The sequence below is a fragment of the Capsicum annuum genome, chromosome 3 (assembly GCF_002878395.1).
Source record: "Capsicum annuum cultivar UCD-10X-F1 chromosome 3, UCD10Xv1.1, whole genome shotgun sequence".
NCBI classification, from domain to species: Eukaryota; Viridiplantae; Streptophyta; class Magnoliopsida; order Solanales; family Solanaceae; genus Capsicum; species Capsicum annuum.
In genome coordinates, this window is record NC_061113.1 from 266,700,903 (window position 1) to 266,722,426 (window position 21,524).

The 21,524-nt window shown below is 31.8% G+C and overlaps 2 protein-coding genes across 5 annotated transcripts; both read left to right on the top strand.

The window, feature by feature from the left end:
* Positions 1–1,762: 1,762 nt before the first annotated feature.
* On the top strand, positions 1,763–3,595 carry LOC107861852 (auxin-responsive protein IAA1). Its single transcript, XM_016707229.2, has 5 exons — positions 1,763–2,368; positions 2,443–2,624; positions 2,737–2,848; positions 3,060–3,121; positions 3,228–3,595. The coding sequence occupies exons 1-5, from the start codon at positions 2,145–2,147 to the stop codon at positions 3,254–3,256; spliced, it is 609 nt and encodes a 202-aa protein (XP_016562715.2). The 5' UTR covers positions 1,763–2,144; the 3' UTR covers positions 3,257–3,595.
* Positions 3,596–16,244: 12,649 nt separating this feature from the next.
* On the top strand, positions 16,245–21,232 carry LOC107861851 (protein CDI). Of its 4 annotated transcripts, none has more exons than XR_007053987.1 (4): positions 16,470–16,830; positions 16,921–17,821; positions 19,117–19,230; positions 20,680–21,232. XR_007053987.1 is itself a non-coding variant. In XM_016707227.2 (2 exons), exon 2 carries the CDS (start codon positions 16,962–16,964, stop codon positions 17,775–17,777), a length of 816 nt encoding a protein of 271 aa, XP_016562713.1. In that variant the 5' UTR covers positions 16,245–16,830; positions 16,955–16,961; the 3' UTR covers positions 17,778–18,083. The 4 variants fall into 4 exon arrangements, 2 of the variants coding, with proteins under 2 accessions (XP_016562713.1, XP_016562714.1); XR_007053986.1 differs by having other exon boundaries at positions 16,955–17,821; XM_016707227.2 differs by lacking the exons at positions 19,117–19,230; positions 20,680–21,232 and having other exon boundaries at positions 16,245–16,830; positions 16,955–18,083.
* The last annotated feature ends 292 nt before the right edge of the window (positions 21,233–21,524 follow it).

Genomic DNA, 21,524 nt, shown 5'->3' on the forward strand with positions numbered 1-21,524 from the left:
AAAATCACGATTGAATCAACTTAATCATTAATGTCATAAATATTTATTTTATATTTTTTTAATAAATATTATTTATTTTTAATGCATAGATAACTTATAATAATTAATTATAGGTGATATAGTAAAATCATGAATTTAATATTATTAATTTTCAATCCATAAGTGACTTATAATAATTAATTACGGGTGATACATTAAAATAACGATTGAAGCAGCCGAAGCAGAAATCAGTCAACTTTTTAAATTTTTTTGTTAATATCGTTATTTACAGTACTTTTTATTTCATTTTCAAATTCATATAATATATGTTGTTTTATATCTTCTTCTGTCCAGTCCCAATTTACGTGGCACTAATATAATTTTGATAATCAATCAAATATTTTATGTTGACATATCATTTTATTATTCTTAATTTTTTAATACATAAATGACTTATAATAAAGGGTGATATAGTAAAATCATCGTTTGAAAGACGACAATTTAATTTAAAATATCAAGAGTTAATTTCACATTTGATGTTTATTTTATTTTTTATTAAATATTATTTATTTTCTTAATACCTAGATGACTCATAATAATTAATGAAGAGCGATTGATTATGTTATTACTATAAAAATTAATATTTTAACTTATTAATTATGGTGATTTGTGGTAACAAATTAGTTTTAAAAATGATAGACAATTAAATAAATAAAAAAATTACTTCTAATATGTAATTATAGTTAATTAATATAAATTAATAGAGTATATTAAATATTTAAACTATTATGATGAAATAATGGAATTATTATATATTGCGACGTGGTATATAATTAAGTGGAACTGGGTGATTTTTTTTTGGTTAATATGGAAATAATTATAAATCACCCAATTGGTTGATGAATACACGTGGAAATTTATTTACGTAAAATGCCCTAAAATGCCATGTTGGGGAGCCACGTGCAGGAGGCCATATCCATTATTGAAACTGGATACCACTTGGAAATGTGGCAGTTATGGGCCATAATTTTCATTGAATTTCTTGTTTGTTCCAAAAGTCCATTTGAATTTTCATTGAATTTTTTATTATTTCAAAAGTCTGTTTGTAAGTAATTTTTCCTTGAAATTTATTACCTTTAATTAATTATTTTAAGTCATTTCAATATTAAAATTTAATATTAAAAAATAATTAATGATATTAAAAATAAATATTTTATATTGACATATCATTTTATTATTCTTAATAATAAGGGGAGATATAGTAAAATCATCGTTTGCAAGACGATAATTTAATTTAAAACATCAAGAGTTAATTTCGCATTTTATGTCTATTTTATTTTTTATTAAATATTATTTATTTTCTTAATACCTAGATGACTCATGATAATTAATTAAGAGCGATTGATTATGTTGTTACTATAAAAATTAATATTTTAAGTTATTAATTATTGTGATTTGTGGTAACAAATTAGTTTTGAACATAATAGCCAATTAAATAAATAAAAATAATTTACTTTTAATATGTAGTTATAATTAATTAATATAAATTAATAGAATATATTAAATATTTAAACCATTATGATAAAATAATGAAATATGGTATATAATTAAATGGGAGTAGCAGGATTATTTGCTAATTGGGTGAGAGGTGTTCGAAACCAAAATTTGTTAAATTCTATGGTCAGTTAAATACATTGTATAAATTGAAACAACAGCAACAGTACGTCATCTATGGATAGAGATGTGAAAGGCGTAACACGGTGGATCTGAGTCTTCATGTTTAATACGTATCAAACTATCATTGAGGGTGTATGTACAACTCCTCCATTGCTATTACAATTGCTATAATGTGTCAAATTTCTGCTCCGTGCACAAACAGAGAGCCTACCAAAAGCCCCCAGATTTAGAAATAAACAAAATGATACTCCACCCCTTTGGCACTTTCCATCTGTAACGTGTACAAATGTTAACCCGCCATTTATCGACACGCGTCGACAGATGAATGGCCAACATGAAAGCCTCCCTCCACCAACCTCACAATATATAGTGGCCAAACAGCATTTTTTTCCAAAGCACTTGAATGATAGGAGTATCAATTTCACTAAACTGTCTAATAGTACTAAATTTTTTGTAAAGCCTATCAAAGTGGAAAAGCAAAATAAAAAATGTCATCGAACGGCTTGCCGGAGATTAATATCTCCGGCCTCAATTTCAATGAAACTGAGCTCACCTTAGGTTTACCCGGCGAATCACGCAAGCAAATCTCCGGCATAAAACGTGGAATCTCCGATGGTATGGAATTAAGCTTAGGAAGCTCAACTTCCCGCGAATGCAAAGATGATCACTCGAAAAATGAAATATCTACTGGATCAAAACCTCCAACAACTAAGTAAGTCCACATACTCTCTGTTAGTAGACACCTAATTTTTGATCCTATCTGATTGTGAATTAGTTTGATAATAGAGCACAAGTAGTGGGATGGCCACCTGTAAGATCACACAGGAAAAACGTGATGGAAAAGTGCAAGTACGTGAAGGTGGCAGTTGACGGGGCTCCATACTTGAGAAAAGTAGATCTGGAATCGTACGACGGTTACCAAGAGCTGTTAAATGCTTTAGAAAACATGTTTACTTGCCTAACAATCTGTAAGTATATATATATATACTTCTACGATTCATGGTTTCAAAATTTTTGGTCCTTTAATTTTTTTTTTCATATATATTAATATCGATTTGTGTGAATCGATCGATAATTCAGGTAATTTTGAAAGCGAGAGCAAACTTATGGATCTTACAAATGGAACAGAATATTTACCAACTTATGAGGATAAAGATGGGGACTGGATGCTTGTAGGAGATGTTCCGTGGAAGTATGTCTTATTTAAATTTCAATTTATGTAATTTTTAGAAAAAATAAATATTTTTTATTGCATCGGAGTATAGATCACGCACTCACCAACAAGACAAAAGTTATGATAGCTAATAACTAACTGAGTTAGTAAGATTTTTTCTAATTTCTGTATGTAGTTTCTCATGTAAATGGATTTTTTATTTTGCTGATCCTTTCTTTTTCCGATACAGAATGTTTGTTGATACATGTAAAAGAATAAGGTTGATGAAGAGCTCGGAGGCTATTGGATTAGGTAATTAATTAGTCTAATTAACTTCCTTCTTCTTTCACTAATTAATTTGGTACTATGTTTAGTATTTAGTAATAGTACTAACTTCGTTAATTAATTATTTGTGTAGCTCCAAGGACGCCTGTGAGATCATCCTAATTACCCCAAGAATAACTCCATGTACAGATACCAACTGGGGGAATAAGGCTATTTCCTTTTTGTCTTCTTTAATTCTAGGAAAATAGGATCAGTAATGTAATGCGAGGATATAATTAGGCAATTATATTACTTAGAAGTATATTTTGTCTTCCCCTGTGAGAGAAGAGGTTTGCTTTTATTATTATTATTGTATTTGCATGTACGTTTTTGTCGTTACGATTGTAGATCTCAGTCATGAATAAGGTCATGAAAAAAAAAAAGAAATTAACCTTCTGAACTCTTGTATGAATTGTGAGGGGGTGAAAATAATGAAGTTGAATCTACAAATCTCCATCCTAATATATTAGTTTGAACAATTTTTTTGTATGTATGTTTAAAGTGAATTGATGATTATGACAATACAACGTGGAAATGAATGAGTTGATGAATATGACAACACAACATTGAAATGGATGACATGTTAGAGGGAGAAAGAGAGAGATCATGTAGTAGACTTGGAAGTTTGGACCTTTTGTTTCAACTGAACTTCAAATATTTTTTAACTAGTTTTTTTTTTTGGGGTTAAAAGATGATTTTATTTATTTACTAGTATGCATCATAGGGTAATACAGAGCTTGCTGCTGGCAGGCTATCCAATATTATGGCATTACAAGTGCTAGAGATACTGGTAATAGAAGTACTGGGCACAACAGGCCCTATAGAAACTAACATACTAGAGTGATACTATCTAATATTAACCTGAGGCTCAACATGCCCTACTAGAGATGGAGGGCAGGTATCATCGTCCAAAAACTTCTTAACACAAGGTGGAGGTTCGACTTTAGTCCTTCTTTGGCCAGCCGATCAGCTACTCCATTAGACTGACGATGCTCATGCCTCATTTGCGGGTTCTCCTGGCTCCGGAGAAGATCCCTGAACGACGTGACAAGGCTTATACTAGGAGTGTTATTGGATTGAAGCATATTAATTACCTCCTGAGAGTTTGTCGCTATTTCCAGACGAGTGACCTGCATGCTGCGAACGAGTAAAAGACCATAAAATAGGCTACAAAGTTCAGCTTCATAGGGTGTAGAAACGCTAAGATTGGCACTGAAACCCCTGACCCAACGCCCCCATTCGTCTCTAATACACCCACCAGCACCCCCATTTTTTGAAACGTGATTGAAAGCCCTATCGATGTTAAGTTTAAACCCTTTGATAGGCGGAATCCAAGTTCTTCGGGGAATGCAGACTGCAGGACGGTTGCCTGTAGTAAGGTAGTGATATTCTATAGCCCTTTCAAAAGGGGTGGAGATGGGAATAAGTATTTTGTGGTCGGTATGATGGTTATGGTTCCTAGTTAACCAAATGTTCCATAGGTAGAAGGGAAACAGCTCTTTCCAACTTAATAACGAGATATTGAGATTAGGCTTAAGATTTTTGCATTTAACCATCCAATCAGTCCTCGAGTGATGAATCAACGAATCAATTTGGTGGTCTAGGTTGATTGTTTTCCAGAATATCTTTACGAGGTAGCATTCTACGAAGATGTGAGTAACGGTTTCAGGTTTACCACACATGGGGCAGCTGGGATCAATATCCATCCCAATATGGTTTAAGAGAGACTTAGTTGGCAGCCTTTCATGTTAGCAAAGCCATATAAAAAACTTGATTTTAATTATTGGGACATTTTAACTTCCAAATCCATTCAAAGGGTTTATTCTCTGGATTGTTGGTATGTTTAGAAGAGGCAAGGAGTAAGCTGTTGTAAACCTGGCCAGTAGAAAAGCAAGTACTAGAATTAAGGTTCCAAATCTGGGTGTCAATGGCATTGCAGTGGAGGGGTAATGGGATAGTCTTGATTTTATGAAGAAGATTCTTAGGGAGGTCAAAGGATATACTTTTTAAATCCCAGCAGTTGTTAACAATGACATCTTGCACTTTTAAGTTCTGCTCGTTCAGGTTCAAGGGTCCAACAAGAATCGTAGACACAGGTTGTGTGTTTGGAATCCAAACATCATCCCAATGAGAGATATTAGCCCCATTACCAATAGACCATCTAATATAATTTTTACAGATCGCCCAGCCCTTCATAATGTTTTTCCAAATTAGGCTAGTATTTTTAAGATGGTGAGAATCCTCTGGCATGTTTATGGATAAGGATAGAGGCCCACAGTGATTCCGGATTATTATGGAGGCGCCAAGCCAACTTAACCAACATAGTTTGGTTTTTGATGCTACACTTTTGCAAATCCAGACCACCCTTTTGCTTAGGCAAGGACAGAATATCCCAATTAATAAGGTGGACTTTCTTTGCCGAGTCAGTAGTTCCCCAAACGAAGTTGCGTTGGATACGGTCAATTTGTTTAGTGACGCTCGCAGGAATTTTTAAGTAATGCATTACATGCGTCGGAATATTGTTGAGACATGATTTCGCCAAAATGGTATGACCAGCTATGTTTAGAAATCTAGTTTTCCAGCCGAAGAGTCTTTTTTTTTTTTTTTTCAGATTATCAATGATAAACAAGAAATCTGACTTATTGGGAGGTTTATGGAATAAAGGAAAACCTAGGTAGGAACTGAGAAGAAATGGACTGCTGGGTCCTTTTTGGACAGTTAAGTGAGAAGAAGATTTTGGATTTAGCATTGTTAATGTTTTGCCCAGCCCAAGCGCAAAAATTTTTTAAGGTAGCATCAACAATTTTACAACACTTATGTTTCGTAGAGGACATAAGGATTAGGTCATCTGCAAGCAAAAAATAAGTTGGACAGAGCTGGACCTCCCCGCAAAAGATGGACAGGTGTCCAAGCTTTATTATCAACCGCCTCGGTGAGGTTAAGGGAAAGAACCTCCATGCACATAATGAAAATATAAGGGGAAATGGGATCACCTTGACGTATACCTCTTGTGGGGTTAAAAAAATCTGTGCGTGTACCGTAAAATACAAGACGTAATGAGATTAATGAATACTAATGTTTAACGAGAGTAAAATTATATTAGGGAAAGAAAAAAAAGCGATGTTTATTCTCTTTTATCTGGTAAGGCCAAAAGGTCACAGATTTTTTTGCGATGAATGTTAATGGTAAGAAAAATATACCAAATTATTATTTCATATCTCAACTATCCATCATTTATTTTTTATGTTCCTAAACTATGATTCTCTTTATGTTAAAATACATGCACATCGGTGTTAAGTTGGCCTATACATGTTTGTTGTCGATTAAAAACTATATTTGGCCTACTCAGCAATAATGAATTATTGAGATATGAAACTCAAAAAAAAAATAAAAAATAGTTTAATTGTGTTTTGACCGTTAATTGTTGATAAATCGACCTCCTTTTCATTAGATTTGTCAACAGAGCTTTTCATCTACATTATTGCCTCATTAATTTTTGGAAGCAAGTCATTGCCTTTTTTTTTTTTAATTTTTTTATATATATATTTACAATATTAAATCATATACTTAATATTTCCTCCGTCCCATTTTATCCATTTCAAATTGGGATGACACAACTATTAAAAAAAATAATGATTGGTAACGTAACTTTATCATTTTGCCCTTCTTAATTGCGTCTCGTTGTTAGTTCCAATATTGATGGATGACTAATACCAAAGCACCATTTATATTCTTAATGGTGTACTCTTAATGGTACTCTTCTTTGCAACATTTTTCAAGAATGCTAATAATAAAGAGTAATCAATTACACTAAGGGTATAAGGGGGAAAAAATTGTCGTGTATTGATAAATAAAAAAAGACAAGTAAAATAGGACAACAAATTAAAAAATTTGAGACGAGTAAAATGGAACGGAGAGAGTAGTTATTGTGCAAACTATAGTTCAAAGTAAATGTTGATTTCTCCTATTCAAAGGAAGCTGTAATTAGTGCAAACTGCAAACTAAGAATTCTATGTAATGGTTTAGGTTTTGACAATGTGCAATATAACTCCAGCATTACATGCTCAATGGAGAAAATGCAATAACCATTTTATTTTACTTTAGGAAAAACTACCTAAATACACTACATAAGTTTCTAAACTTCTAAAAATTTCTCATTTTTAAAAAATTACTTAAATCTCAATTTTTTTATAATTTTTGATAAATTTGAGATACAAGTTAAAACATTCAATCACAAAAAAGATTTCTTACCAAAAATAACTTACTTCTCCCTCTTTGTACGCCACAATTTGTGGAGCAGTTTCTATCCAACTTCTTCATTCAATTCAAAACTTGAAGTAAGGTAATTTTTCCTCCCTAAAATCCGCTTCAATTTCTTCTAATTGTTGTTACATTTTTTTTTTCAAAAAAAATATTTTGCGCCTAAGTTTACAGAGTAAATTTTGGGTGATCTGGTTGAGCAATTTCTTCGATTAATTATTTTTTAGGCTTCATTGTTTGAATTGTCATTATGAATAGAGATTTGGGACCTTCCTTTAGTCTTGGGATTTCTCAATTAGAAAGTATCAAAGAATCTCAGAAGTTGTTAACTTCGTTTCCGGAAGTCTTGATTATGAATTTGTTGACTTTGATGAAAATAGATTAAAACCTAGAAACGATCCCCAAATTATGGAGAAGTTGTGGCAAAAACATTCTAAGGACAAGAAGAAAAAAGTGGTTCTAAGAAAAGGGGATCCAACAGTCCTGAAAGTAAAGCTCCCGCCAAGAGAAGAAGAATTGTCGAAGCAATTTCGAGAGATGAACTTCCCAAGGTAATTGCATGTTCAAATCTATTGAATGTTAGGCCGAGATACATATTTTGGGTTGCATGATACGTTTAGAATTTCATTGTTTATCTATTTTTTTGTTGCTAAATTATTTATATCTTGTGTATTTTATTTTTTATTGAAATTAATATAACAAAGTACAAGTTCATAAATACATAGATACATGTTAAGTGGACTTGTATATGTGAGTGATTATTAATGCTTTGATTTGTATCTAATTTTGTTCAATTTTACTTAAAGTTTAAATATAATAGATAAATGTTTTTATTTCTAAGATACATGTTATATTAACTTGTATTTGTGAGTTACTGTAAATGTTTTGATATGATTGTTGTGTTATTTAAATGGTATTGAAAGTAGAATTACACAGGATACATTTTTTCACGCTAAAATACATGTTGTAGAGATTAAAGATACATTTGTATAATCTTGTATCTATTGTATTATGTTCTTAGTGCTTTTATATATATTGTACTGTCTTAGAGTAAACTTGTTGCATCTCAAATAATTTTTTCATTTTTTTTTATTTTTAGGGATTGAATTACGTTACAAGTATGTTATAACAAGTTAAATATATTGATAATGTAAAAATATTTTTACATTATTTGTTTATAAAAGTTAATTTAATCTTAAATCCTTAGATGAGGAGTTCCTGTGCATCCTAAATTCTGCACATGATCAGACAGTAGCTAGACTAGCCCCCATTTTGTATTAGATACATAACAACAAAGCATGTATCTTTCTGTATTAATATGTATCTTTTTCATTATCTGAAGCAGTTGTCTATTACTTGCATTAATCACATTAGATATATAAAACATTTAATTTGTACCTCTTTCAATTTTAATGAGTACGGTAGGCTGATGTAACATATATTTCATTTGTTTGCAATTTGAACAGCATCTGGATATGCTAGTCTTTTGTGCAAGTACGGATTTGTAAAAGCAGACAATGGATACTTTAGTGAGAATGACGATCCACCAAGGCCAAGGATGAAGTTCACACCAAAAGAAACAGATCGTGTTTTGCGTATTCATTAGTTGTTAATTTTTGACTAGTAGACTATTAAAAACATTGTTGATGATATAAACTTTGATGATGTTAGTAGCGTTTAGACAAGCATACATTAATTTTTTTTAATGAATAATTACTTCTATTTTGCATTAACATTCTAACGCAATGCTAAATAACATAAAGATATATTTATGTTATCGTTATGATATTTTTTTCACGCAACATGTTTTACTGTATTTTATAATTTTATGTATCTAAAATAAAGAAAGATATATTACAATATAGGTATTAACCATCACAACATTGTCGTATTATGTATCTATAACAATTTTTTGTTATAGATAATTCATGTTGTATCTTACATGAATACCAAATTATATCATATAACTTAATAGAACTAAGTCTTAAAAATATTAACCTATTACATTTTACATATGAAACAAATTATTAGATCTTGTATCTATAACTTTATATGAGATATATCTTCTCAAATTGTATGTATCTATTATAAGGAAACTATTTTACTATATAATCATAGTAATTTCACGCCCCAAAATCCCATCGGGCCGGACTGGCACCCGAAGTCGAGAAGGCCCGGGAGAACCCGTTCAAATACCTGTACTTTCACTTACATGTCACCAAAAATTTGGATAGCACTTCGTTGCATATAGAAGGGTCTAATTACCTGTATCAGCACAACACGCACAAATATAAATATATATAATACTTGGCCGTCGGGGCCACCACATATACAAATATAACATCACTATATAAACTTCCATGACTTTACCCTTCCTTATGTCTACAAAGCCTCTAGGATATACATGACATAACTAGGGTCGGGACAAACCCCCGCCCACACATGACTCCTGTACAATAACAAAACATAAGGGACCGACTCGGAAAGCTCCGAAGCAAACTGGAGCTCACCAACAATAGCTGTATGACCTGGCTCCTATTTATGTTGTGAATGAGCTGAAGCACCTGTGCCTGCAACATGAAATGCAGGTCCCCCGTGAGGGACGTTAGTACGAAATATGTACTGAGTATGTAAAGCTGTAAATAATCATATGTGGTATGGGGGATCAAGAAAATCAGACGCAAGTGAATAAATCATAATAGAAGTGAACCACACTTCATAAACACTTTTAGGATCATGTACATTATCTTATCATTAATCTAAATTGGGTTCTTGAATTCAAACACATTTGTGGAACGGTATACATTCGTTCATTTCATTCTTTACAATTATCATTCGCCATTACCTCCTCCTCCCGAACCTCCAACCACCTAACAATAATCAATACTGTACCGTACTGTGACCATTAGGCTGCCCCCAGTACATATCAACTGTAATCATATCAAATATCGGGATCGGCCCATTCTAGGCTTAAGCCCCTGAGCTACCACCCACACGTATATCAAGTAACACACATAAGAGATCTTTCCAATAACTTAGTTCAAAAGCTTTTGAGATTATTACATTAGTGTTCATGCCAATATAGTACCTTTGGAATAATGATACATCAATAGGAACCAAGTAATAGACTTTTTATACAATAACGATGTAATACAGACTCATTGGTACATCAACAATGTGTTTCGGAATCATCAATATCACAACAATGAAATAGGAGCCTTTCGTATATCAATGAAACATTTTGAGACTTTATAGAATGGAAACAACTTCGTTGGTATTGTAGAACAATACATGTTTTTGGACAACCTCGGAATCTTACTTGATGGAACATTGGTGTTTTCATGCCAAAGAACATCGTTAGAGTATGCTTTACATACCTCGTTGTAGATTCGGATACCAATTCAACACAACTTCCCGCCTTTACAAATCACTTATCTACAATGAAATGTTTGGCATCTAGTATTAGCAACCCAACACCACAATTCTCTTCCATAATTCCATACAACCAATATTTGCAAAGCATTCCAAAAACCAACTTGAACAATCGGTTTATGTGTATACATATATATAATCATCATTTCAATACCACATCATCACACCAAATCCCTTCACAATTCAACATAATCCAACTATGCACAAGAATAATCCAACATCATTTCCAATCATCTTTCAACAACAATCAAATAACATACTTTTTATGCTCACATGCATATATATATACATATCCATATAAATAACACCAACATAATTTACATCCTTACCATAAAATGGCCCTTTTGATTTCGAAGTACTGTTGGCACAAATAAGGGGTGCTTCTCGAAGCCCTTGAGACGGTGAACACAACTACGGAATCAATTTGGATTTTCTACGGTTGAATCACAAGATAATTGGAGTTGAACTTAGGCTAGGGTTTCTTATTCTTCAATAATTTGGATGATAAATGATGGATATGAGGCTAAGTATATGTATATAATGACCAATTTTCGTCCATGAGGTGATGGAAAATGACCATATTGCCCTTAAAATTTAAGTAAATCCGAATCTGTCCATGGTGGACTGTTTTGATAGGCTAAAGTAAATCGACCATAACTCTTTGCTTCGATATCGGATTTGGGTGAAATTGGTATCGTTGGAAGATAATTCAAAGGGATTTCATTTAATATAAAGTAGGCCACCCAGTTCGTCCTGTACAAGGAGTTATGATCGTTTGAAGTTGACCCTAAAAATCTGTTTTGAGAGGCTAAAGTAAAATGAGTATAACTCATTACTTAGATGTCAGATTTGGATGAAACCAATTGCATTGGAAAGAAGACTCAAAGATCTTTCTTTTCATAGGTGGCAGCTCTCCCAGTTCATTATATTAAGGGAGTTATGATCGTTTAAAGTTGACCCAAAAAAATGGCTGGCCTCAGTAGTTTGTGTGCAGGAAATTTTCCTGCACATTTACTATTCCCAATATCCCGGCCACCGTTTTATAGTTTCAAACATGCTCGATTATATCCGAAACCTATCTGTTTTTGGAAATCTTTATATCGTTGAAAATCTTATTCAATAACCTTCGTATGGAACCATCGACGGACAAATTTCGGTATAAATAAAATAAAATAAAATTAATTCCATATAAATAAGACCAATACACGTACTTGAATACGCCAATATATGTACTTGAATACGGGGTGTTACAAGTAACCAACAAATTATTACATTTTTATGTATTTGCAACCCTTTTTATTATTGAAAAAAGATGTTTGACTATAACCTGCATAACAAATTGTAGCAGAACTCATATTACTAAATCTTAATAATATTGACAAATTATATTTTACAAACGATACATATTTATTAAAATTGAATCTATAAATTTAATGGCGATATCAATACATACTATAAGAATGTATCTATTTTCTATCGTTCACTATGGCAGAACTACTAATAGAATGTATAATAACATTGTCAGTTCAATATATCTAAATTTCTACTTTATGTGTCACGAAAAAATACACCATCAAAACATATATAACTAAATAAAAAATTAACAAAGAATGCTATTTATTTCGGTAAATATCTTTTTCTAAATTTCATAAAAAAATCAAGAATCTCATCAACTAAAATGTCGAACAAAATAGATAAAAAAATCCAGCAACATTCCAAGGAACTATTCAACATTATTCATTAATCTCCTTCTTTGGAAAGAAGTTGCAAGTGCGCCTGTTGTGACCTTCATAACCAAATCTTCCGCAAAAATTACTGCTTGATGTCATTGTTTCACTTGATTTCTTGTGCCTGTTTTTCTTTGGCCTTCCAGGTTGACGTTTGTATTTAGGTGGTAACACAACTTACCGAGATGATACTTTAAATGTCCAAACATAATCCTCTAAACGACATCGTACGATATAACTGAATCAATGAAAACAAAACTTCAACTTTTTAATCTTGAGTTACTTTCAAACTGTATAATAAGACATTAATATATTCACCGAGATACATAATTAGACATCAATATATTCACCTAGATACACGATGATCAAAATGTATCTTTTATCATAAAGATGTATCTCGACCAAATTAACATAACGTCATGACTAAAACACAACAAGAAACATAATTAAACATAACTTCATAAATGGAGATACAAGATGGGGCAAAATGTATCATTTTCATAACAAAATGTATCTCGGCGTGAAACTTGTACAACATGTATCTAGAAAATTTTACAACACGTATCTAGGACATTTCTATGTATCTAGGACATTTCTATTATGTATGTGAAACTAAAACACAAAAAGAAACATAATTAAAAATAAATTCATAAACTGAGATAAAAGATGAGCAAAATGTATCATTTTCAGGACAAAATGTATCTCGGCGTTAATAATATAAACACAAAAAAAAATGTAAAATAACCAAACATTAAATACAAAATTAACTTAGTGTACACAAAATTAACAACACCAGCTACATAAAAAACATAACATATCTTTTCTTGTCCGATCTTTTGGCATAGTAATTGAAGGAATGCTCAATTGCAAATCGTGCCATAACCGAAATGAGAGTACACTTGTCCTTGTAGATTTGTCCAACCTTAATATCACTATGTTTGCAATCAGTAATGATTTGGTTTCCCTTGATATCCAACAAAGGCATAGGAGAAGTAGAATTAGATTTATAACTAATAATTTCTGCAACTTTTTTTGATGGACTTTTCAAACACATTACAACACCAACTTTCTCATAAAAATAAATTCTTGTCCGATCTTTTGGCATAGTAATTGAAGGAATGCTCAATTTTAAATTGACAAATCAAATAAAAAAAAATTGGTATGTTTTCTCTGAACAAGAAGAATGAAGATTTTTTAATTTCAAAAAAATAATACAAAAGCGTTTATTAGTTTTAATGTGGTGGAGTAATATTCTGATTAGCATAAATTGTGGGATTTCATTTTATTTTTTACCTTAATTAGTTAGATTAAATGCTTATTTAATGCAAACTAATCTGTTACATCTCTTAAAACGTGCTGATTTAGTTAATTATTAATTGTATTTGTACTATGTATAAGTCAAATGTTGAGATTTTAGGAGATTTTGAAAAAAATTAGGAATTTTAGTAATTATTAGTAAATATGTCGTTATATATGTAATTTTTACTTTACTTTAATCATTTTATTAAGTTGATAAAAATGGAAAGCTATAGCCCAATTCTGTTTATTCAATACTTACTACTACGAAAAATTTTACAGTGGGAGAGTCACAACCAACAAAAGTTGTGTGACCCTTCATCAATATTTTGACAAATAAGTTATGGCCCCTATCTTTTTGATTTTATAATAAAATCAATGAATAGGACAGAGAAAATATATTTATATAATTCATATGGGTCTTAATTGGTAAAATAAATTGTGTTAAATAAATATAAAAAATAAAAAGAGGAGAATCATATGGCTCTTGTATGAAAAACATGAACGGTAAAAGTATAATTTTTTTCTTTATGATTTCATAAAAATCCACGTAAACTTTTGATCATTATTTGAGATAAAAATACAACAAATTTATGTATAGATCCTATTTTTATTAATAGATATTTCATTCGTTTAAATTTATGATTTCTTTTTAAAATTTTTAAAAAGATATATTTTTATATTTAGTACAATAATATTTCTCACGAAATATCACAAATGAGATTTGAAAAAGGTAGAGTGTATGCAGACTTTATCAGAGGGAGTACTTCATCTCTTTTATTTTATTAATAATTTTATTATAAAATAATATATAATTTTTACTCTCAATTAATAATTTATAACAACATAAATTTTTCGGTTATAAAATACTATATTTATCTTAATTTAAAATTATTTATTTATTTAAATATATACCGAGTCAAAACTTTCACGTAAAATAAAATATATAAAATATGTGTAAAATTGACACATAGACAATATGCTTATTTATTCAATTTTATAATTAAAATGCAATAAAATTCAATCTATCAATATTTATAAGGTTCTTCTTAGTTATAAAATATTAAAATGTGAGTATCTTTTTTTTTTCTGAATAATTTTTTTCATTTATATTTAAAATTCATTGTTTGACTTTAAAAACAGTTTTGAGTTTGTTTTCCAATAGAATTTACACTTTTATAGGTAAAATGTTAAATACTTATTTTTCTACTAATCTAAAACATTGAAATATTATTTTATATATTTATGTGAAAGTTTTGACTCGGTACATATTTAAAAAAATAAAAAAAATTGAATTGAGATAAAATATAGTATTTTATAACCCGAAAATTGGTGTTGTTATAAATTATTAATTGGGAGTAAAAATTATATATTATTTTATGATTAAATTATTAATAAAATAAAAAAGATGAAGCACCCCCTCTGATAAAGTTTGCAGATACTCTACCTTTCCCAAATCTCATTTACAATATTTCATGGGAAATGTTATTGTTCTAAATACAAAAATATGTCTTTTTGTAAATTTTAAAAAGAAATCATAAATTTAAATAAATGAAATTTCTATTAATAAAAATAGGATCAGTACATAAATTTGGTGTAATTTTTATCTCAAATAATGATCAAAAGTTTATGGAAATTTTATGAAAGCTTAAAGAAAAAAATTGTATTTCTACCGTACATGTTTTTGCATACAAGAGCCATATAATTCTCTTTTTTTTTTTTATATATTTAGTTAATACAATTTATTTTACCAATTAAGACCCATATGAATTATATAAATATATTTTCTCTTTCTTATTCATTGCTTTCATTATAAAATTAAAAAGACAGGAGCCGACAATTCATGTGTCAAAAAATTAATGAAGGATCACACAACTTTTGTTGGTCGTGACTCTCCCGTTATAAAATTTTCCATAATCCTACAGTAGTGTCAGTCGGTTCATTGGCATCCGTGAAATCCAAACTCCGACATCTAGCTAGCAAAGATCGATAAAAATTACTTGTAATAACAATGGTTTAAGAGTAAAGACAGACACAAACCGCCATAATCTAATACAAATTAAAATGATTTAACGAAAAAAAGGAAAATTAGTTTGTTGCATTTAAATAATAACTCGGAGTAGCCGATAAAATTACTGGCATGCATGTGACAGGGAGTCACAGATTTAATTTTTAAAAATAGCATCGGGTAGAAATGTAAGGTAAAAGTATGTACAGTAGACTCTTGTGGTCGTATCCTTCCCCAAACTTTATGCATAATGAGAGTTTTAATATCTTATAATAAATCGAACATTTTTTCAGATCCAGAGCAAGTATAGGGAGAATGAAGAAACATGTGTAAAGCTCTATTTTGCAAGAGATTAAAAACTAAACAAACGAAAAAAAACAGTAGTCAATCACGTGTCTACCCTCTCCATCAGAATGCCAACTCGTGTCTTCCACACAAAACTTAAAATCTTTTGAGCTATTCTCCATTATTAATTTCCAAATCATATTTAAATGAATTAATAATCCATCAAATTTATTAACTTGCTTCGATCTGCTATTTACGTCCTTAATTATAGTTATTCTTTTCTTTCGTAACAATAACAACATCATATACCAAATAGGAAAAACAGCTCGTTTACGTCTATTGCATGAAAGGAAGAAAAAAACAAAAGCCTTTGTATTATTATTACCCTCCTAATTTGTCATTTTGGTTGAGTGAGGCATATTGTCAAACAGCTTAGCCATACAACGAGTTTAGTAAGAAATTATACATAAAACTCCCATAGATTAGGCAAAATAATCCCTCTCTTCATCTAGTTTTTTGTGTCGGTAGTGAATTTAACTGTAAAAGCTGCTATCTATAAATAGTCTCCCCTCCTTCTCGTGATCCCTCACAATTATTACGACAAATCTTTGACTCTTTTTCTTACCAAAAAAGAAAGAAAAAAAAAAGATTGTTTTCTCTTACCAGTCCAAACCAGATCTAATAACAAGGTATGTTTAATCCATTTTGAGTCATAATTATGTTCCAAGATTCGTTATTAATTAATATGTACCTTAATGTGACATTTTTCTTGTTTTCAGGGTGTTAAAATTTTCTTGATTTTGCAATTTGCAGGACTGTAATGTCGTCTACTGTGAAATCTTTGTATTCAAATGGCGTTGATGTAACGAAATCTGAGACCCCTTTTGTTGTTTCTGATCCAATTTTAAGCAATGGAACCAAAAATTCCAAGCCGTTCAAGATTTTTATAGGCTATGATCCACGAGAAGATGTTGCTTATGAGGTTTGTCGTTATTCCCTTTTGAAAAGATCATCAATCCCACTTGAGATAACACCCATTAAGCAATCTGAGTTGAGGCAACAGGGGTTGTATTGGCGTGAAAGAGGGAAATTGGAAAGCACTGAGTTTTCGTTTTCGCGATTTTTGACACCCCATTTGGCTGATTATGAGGGTTGGGCTATGTTTGTTGATTGTGATTTCTTGTACTTAGGTGATATTAAAGAATTGAGGGATAGGGTTGATGATAAATATGCTTTAATGTGTGTACAACATGACTATACTCCGAAAGAGACTACGAAAATGGATGGTGCAGTGCAGACTGTTTATCCTCGGAAGAATTGGTCATCCATGGTTCTTTATAACTGTGGGCATCCAAAGAACCGGGCTTTAACACCCGAGGTGGTGAATTCTGAGTCCGGGGCATTTCTTCATCGATTCATGTGGTTGGAGGATGAGGAGATTGGGGAGGTTCCATTTGTGTGGAACTTCCTTGTGGGGCATAATAAGGTCGTTGAGGGTGATCCCGCTACACTTCCTAAGGCAATTCACTATACACTTGGTGGACCCTGGTTTGAGGCTTGGAAAGATTGTGAATTTGGTGATTTGTGGTTGAAGGAATTGGAAGAGTGCAAGAAGGCAAAGGGGAAGGTTGGTTAAGACGATGTAGACAACGTCATTTAAATTGCAGTGTGTATTTTAAGGTAATCGGCTGGTGGTAATTGTTGTAAGTGTTATGTTCAGAGATTAGAAGGCTATGCCATTATTGTAATCTTCCACATTATTCATTTTGTATTGTCTCACTTTGAGTCCTCCTAATTCAAGCCAGTATTTTATTCTTATTTGCCACATATGTTAAGCAGACTTTTAAGTCATCTAGAGTGGTATTATAAATGTAATAGATGTTTGTTATTATAAATGGTAGTAGATTGTGTGATGATCTATAAATTTATTATTGATATGTTCTCTGGATGTGTTGTTTGGTTTCACTAATGAGAAACATTTCCCCTCTCTACATGACTGAGGTTTTGTTGCTTCTGTAATTGGTTTTAAGAAATGTACTTTTTCCCTCCTGCAAGATGTTTTTGTTCTTTCATTGATTCTGTATTGGGCATTGATGCGTTTTTAAGAAGCTTTTTGAGCTTATCATAAGTTGTTGGGCAAAACGTAATTCTTCTTAGTTTGAGTTATCTATCATTTTGATGGTGTTATTGTCATCTCTTCCCGGTTTGGGTTTCTTTTGGGAGAATGGGGGTTGAGTAGGAGGTGCATGTTTCAATAGCTCTTTTCTTTTATGTTGCTCAAGAAAGAGCTTTGAAGAAGTGGGATGTTCGTATAGTTGCTCATTTATGCTTGTGCTGCCTCCACTTACAATTGTGAGACTGTTTGTGCCGTGTTTTAGCCTAACAGCTAAACTAGAAGCAGTTGCCTTCACGCCCATTTGCCCTTGTCAGAAAATTGCTTGTCCCTCTAATTCTTTTTGTTTGGTAGAAATGATGCTATTTCTTATCTTTTTATTCTCCTAAACAAGGGTGTATCATTTGTCACCTAAATCTGCACCTCTTTCTAACTGATCTGAGATGTTATTTGCCAACACTCATTGCTCCTTTGTAATCTCAACTTCCCCTTTGTCCATGGTTAAACTGATTTGTTGTGGCACTCCGTCCCTTTGTTCTCTTTTATGGTCATTATCTTCTGCTAAATTGGGATAGTTTTTTCCAGATAATAAATTTAAATAATATTCTTATTCAAAGAGAAAATAAGAGCTTCTATGCGAATCACTTCTTAATGTGTAAGGATACATTGATCTAATTAAACATCTCCATAAATATAAGCTATGTAATGTGTAAGTAAGGATACATTGATTTAATTAAACATCTTTACAAAGATATGCTTGTATCAGATGTCGTAGCTTATATTTACCTTTTGTTTCCTGGAAGACATATTAGGATGTGCTGAGTGACTGACCTTCGTTTCAAACTTACTTTTCTGCTGGCAGCGGTATTTCTCTGTGAATGTTGGTTAATGCTGCAGATTGCATAAGCATCACATGTTGAAGAGGATTGTTGGCCACTGGCCCATCTTCTCCTCAGAGGTCTACCTTCTTAATGTGGTAATCTACCTTTCCTAGATTTTGAACTTCCTAATTCCAACATATCTATCATAATTCAACAGTGTACTTGCTTATTTTCATAGTTTAAGTGTTTATTTAGGTATCTTACCCTTATATTGTTTGATTAAGCGTTACATAGAAGGTGAAGAGTGTCTCATTTGTGCATATAACAAGATAACTTCTGGTTATTATCAGTTTAATCAGCATAAGTCAGTGGTTTGGTGTGTATAGATAAATCCGTGTTTCTCGGACTCCACAAAATCCTTGCCTCACCTGTGTCAACATGATGGTGTGGGTTTGGGATCCACACAGGATTTGGTTAACGTACCTTGGGTGCTTTGACTATATCTATGACCAAGAAATATTGATTGATCGGGTATTTGATTTGATTTGGATATATGTATATATATTATATGATCAAGAAAGTATGAGAATGAGAATGTTTGGCTGTTACATGAGATATCTTATGAATAAAATATTTGGTAGTGTAAAGAATTAAATTTTATTAATTTTAGTTCAATTGCTTTGATTGATCAAGGATTCAAGATATATACTTTATATGTAATAATATACATTTTATTGGCGTATCCCAGCACCCGTATGCACACTCAGATCCTAAAATTTAAATGAAGAAGAATCCAACCTTTAGATCCGCACCCGACTTCGAGCAATTTAGCATGAACTTCTCGCTAACTTTGAAACACTACAGATGTTGGCCTTGACCGAACCTGTTTATACCTTTTGAAGCTCATTGTGTATCACATACTGCAAATTTAACTCACATGTATCCTTTAGCCTCGTGGAGCATATTCCAGTGACCCAGTTGTGGAGTGGACACAAATAACAATCTTCTCACGTTCGCTAGCTGCAGGGTGTTGCATGTATTGGAAATCTGTGGTTAAACAACTTCATTTTCCTACTATAAAGACAGGCCCAGGTGTATTTGCTGATAGGTCCTAATTATTTTTGTTTGATGTTAGCTTTGTCCAAGAAAAACAGTGGGAAGGAATCATTAGCTTAATTCATATAAAGGGGCCTGTATGTCTCCTCAAAGTTCTGCCTACTACTGTTATCCCAATGGTTCATATTTCCTTATTCAAGAGTCGATTTCTCACAATTCTCAAGTTCATTTGCTCCTTTTTCTTTAAAGGCTGAAGAGTATGATCTACATGTTATTACTGGTTGGATTTATAACACAAATCCATGAGTTGAAGTGTTTATTGGTATTAGCTGTTGCACTAACTTGTTTATGTTTCAAACCTAACCATCAACAATTGTAACATAACTTTTATCAGTTTAAAACTCCTCGTAAACACTAACATGTCAACAATCCTGGTGGTGTGGTGCTTATTAAGGAGACAGTGGTACTGTAACTTTCTGAGCCGTAAAAGGGTGGAAACAATAATTGTAGAAAATGAAGTTTGGGTAACTTTTTTTATGTTTTTTCAGGTAACTGCAGCAGAGATCACAGGAATCATTGAATGCTCAAATAATTGAGGTCTCAACGTGAAAAACGGGTTCTGAAGATCAAGTACTTCCTCCGTTTCAATATGTTCGCCTTTCTTTCCTTTCTAGTCTACTGCCTCTTTCCTTTTTCGACAACTATTCAATTCCAACTTTCCACACGGAAAGTTTAAGACCACAAGATTCAAAAGTCTTCTCTACTCCGTGTCAGGTCAAAGCGAGAAAAAACAAATTGAAACAGAGGGAGTAGGGGTTCAATAATGTAAGATAGCTCGTGATGTTGTCTGCAACTAACTGCTTTAGTGAAGTACCTTCTAGTAGGGTGTCCCAACTTTAAATGTTAACTTGTCCTACATTTGTATAATTGAACTTGGCTGTACCCTCGCTGGAGTTCTCCAGCTACCCTTGTTCTTTTGTTGGTGAAATCATCAGTCTATTGAACTAGCAATTTTTTTCTAAAATCATTGAGTGATTGTACTTTTATTGACATCAGATATGCTAATAGTACAAAACAAGAATGATTATTGATGCAGCTAAATTGAAGTTTTGCATGCACCACTTGGTCCTCGTGGATTTCTCGATTATAAAAAGTTCCTAGTTTTGATAAATGACCTACTATTTTTACACGATTTTATGTAAAAAAAAAAAAATTTTTTTTGCTTTCCTAATTCCTCCAACCTAATATACTTTCACATCTCTGTCTTGCATAGATTCTTCTAGCTTTTGTGGTAATAACTAATGGCACACGTTTCATGTTTGTCTACCCTCAGACAGGGACTTAATATCAATCTTTACAATCATAAGTTCATCCCAGATGTTTGAGTTTCATT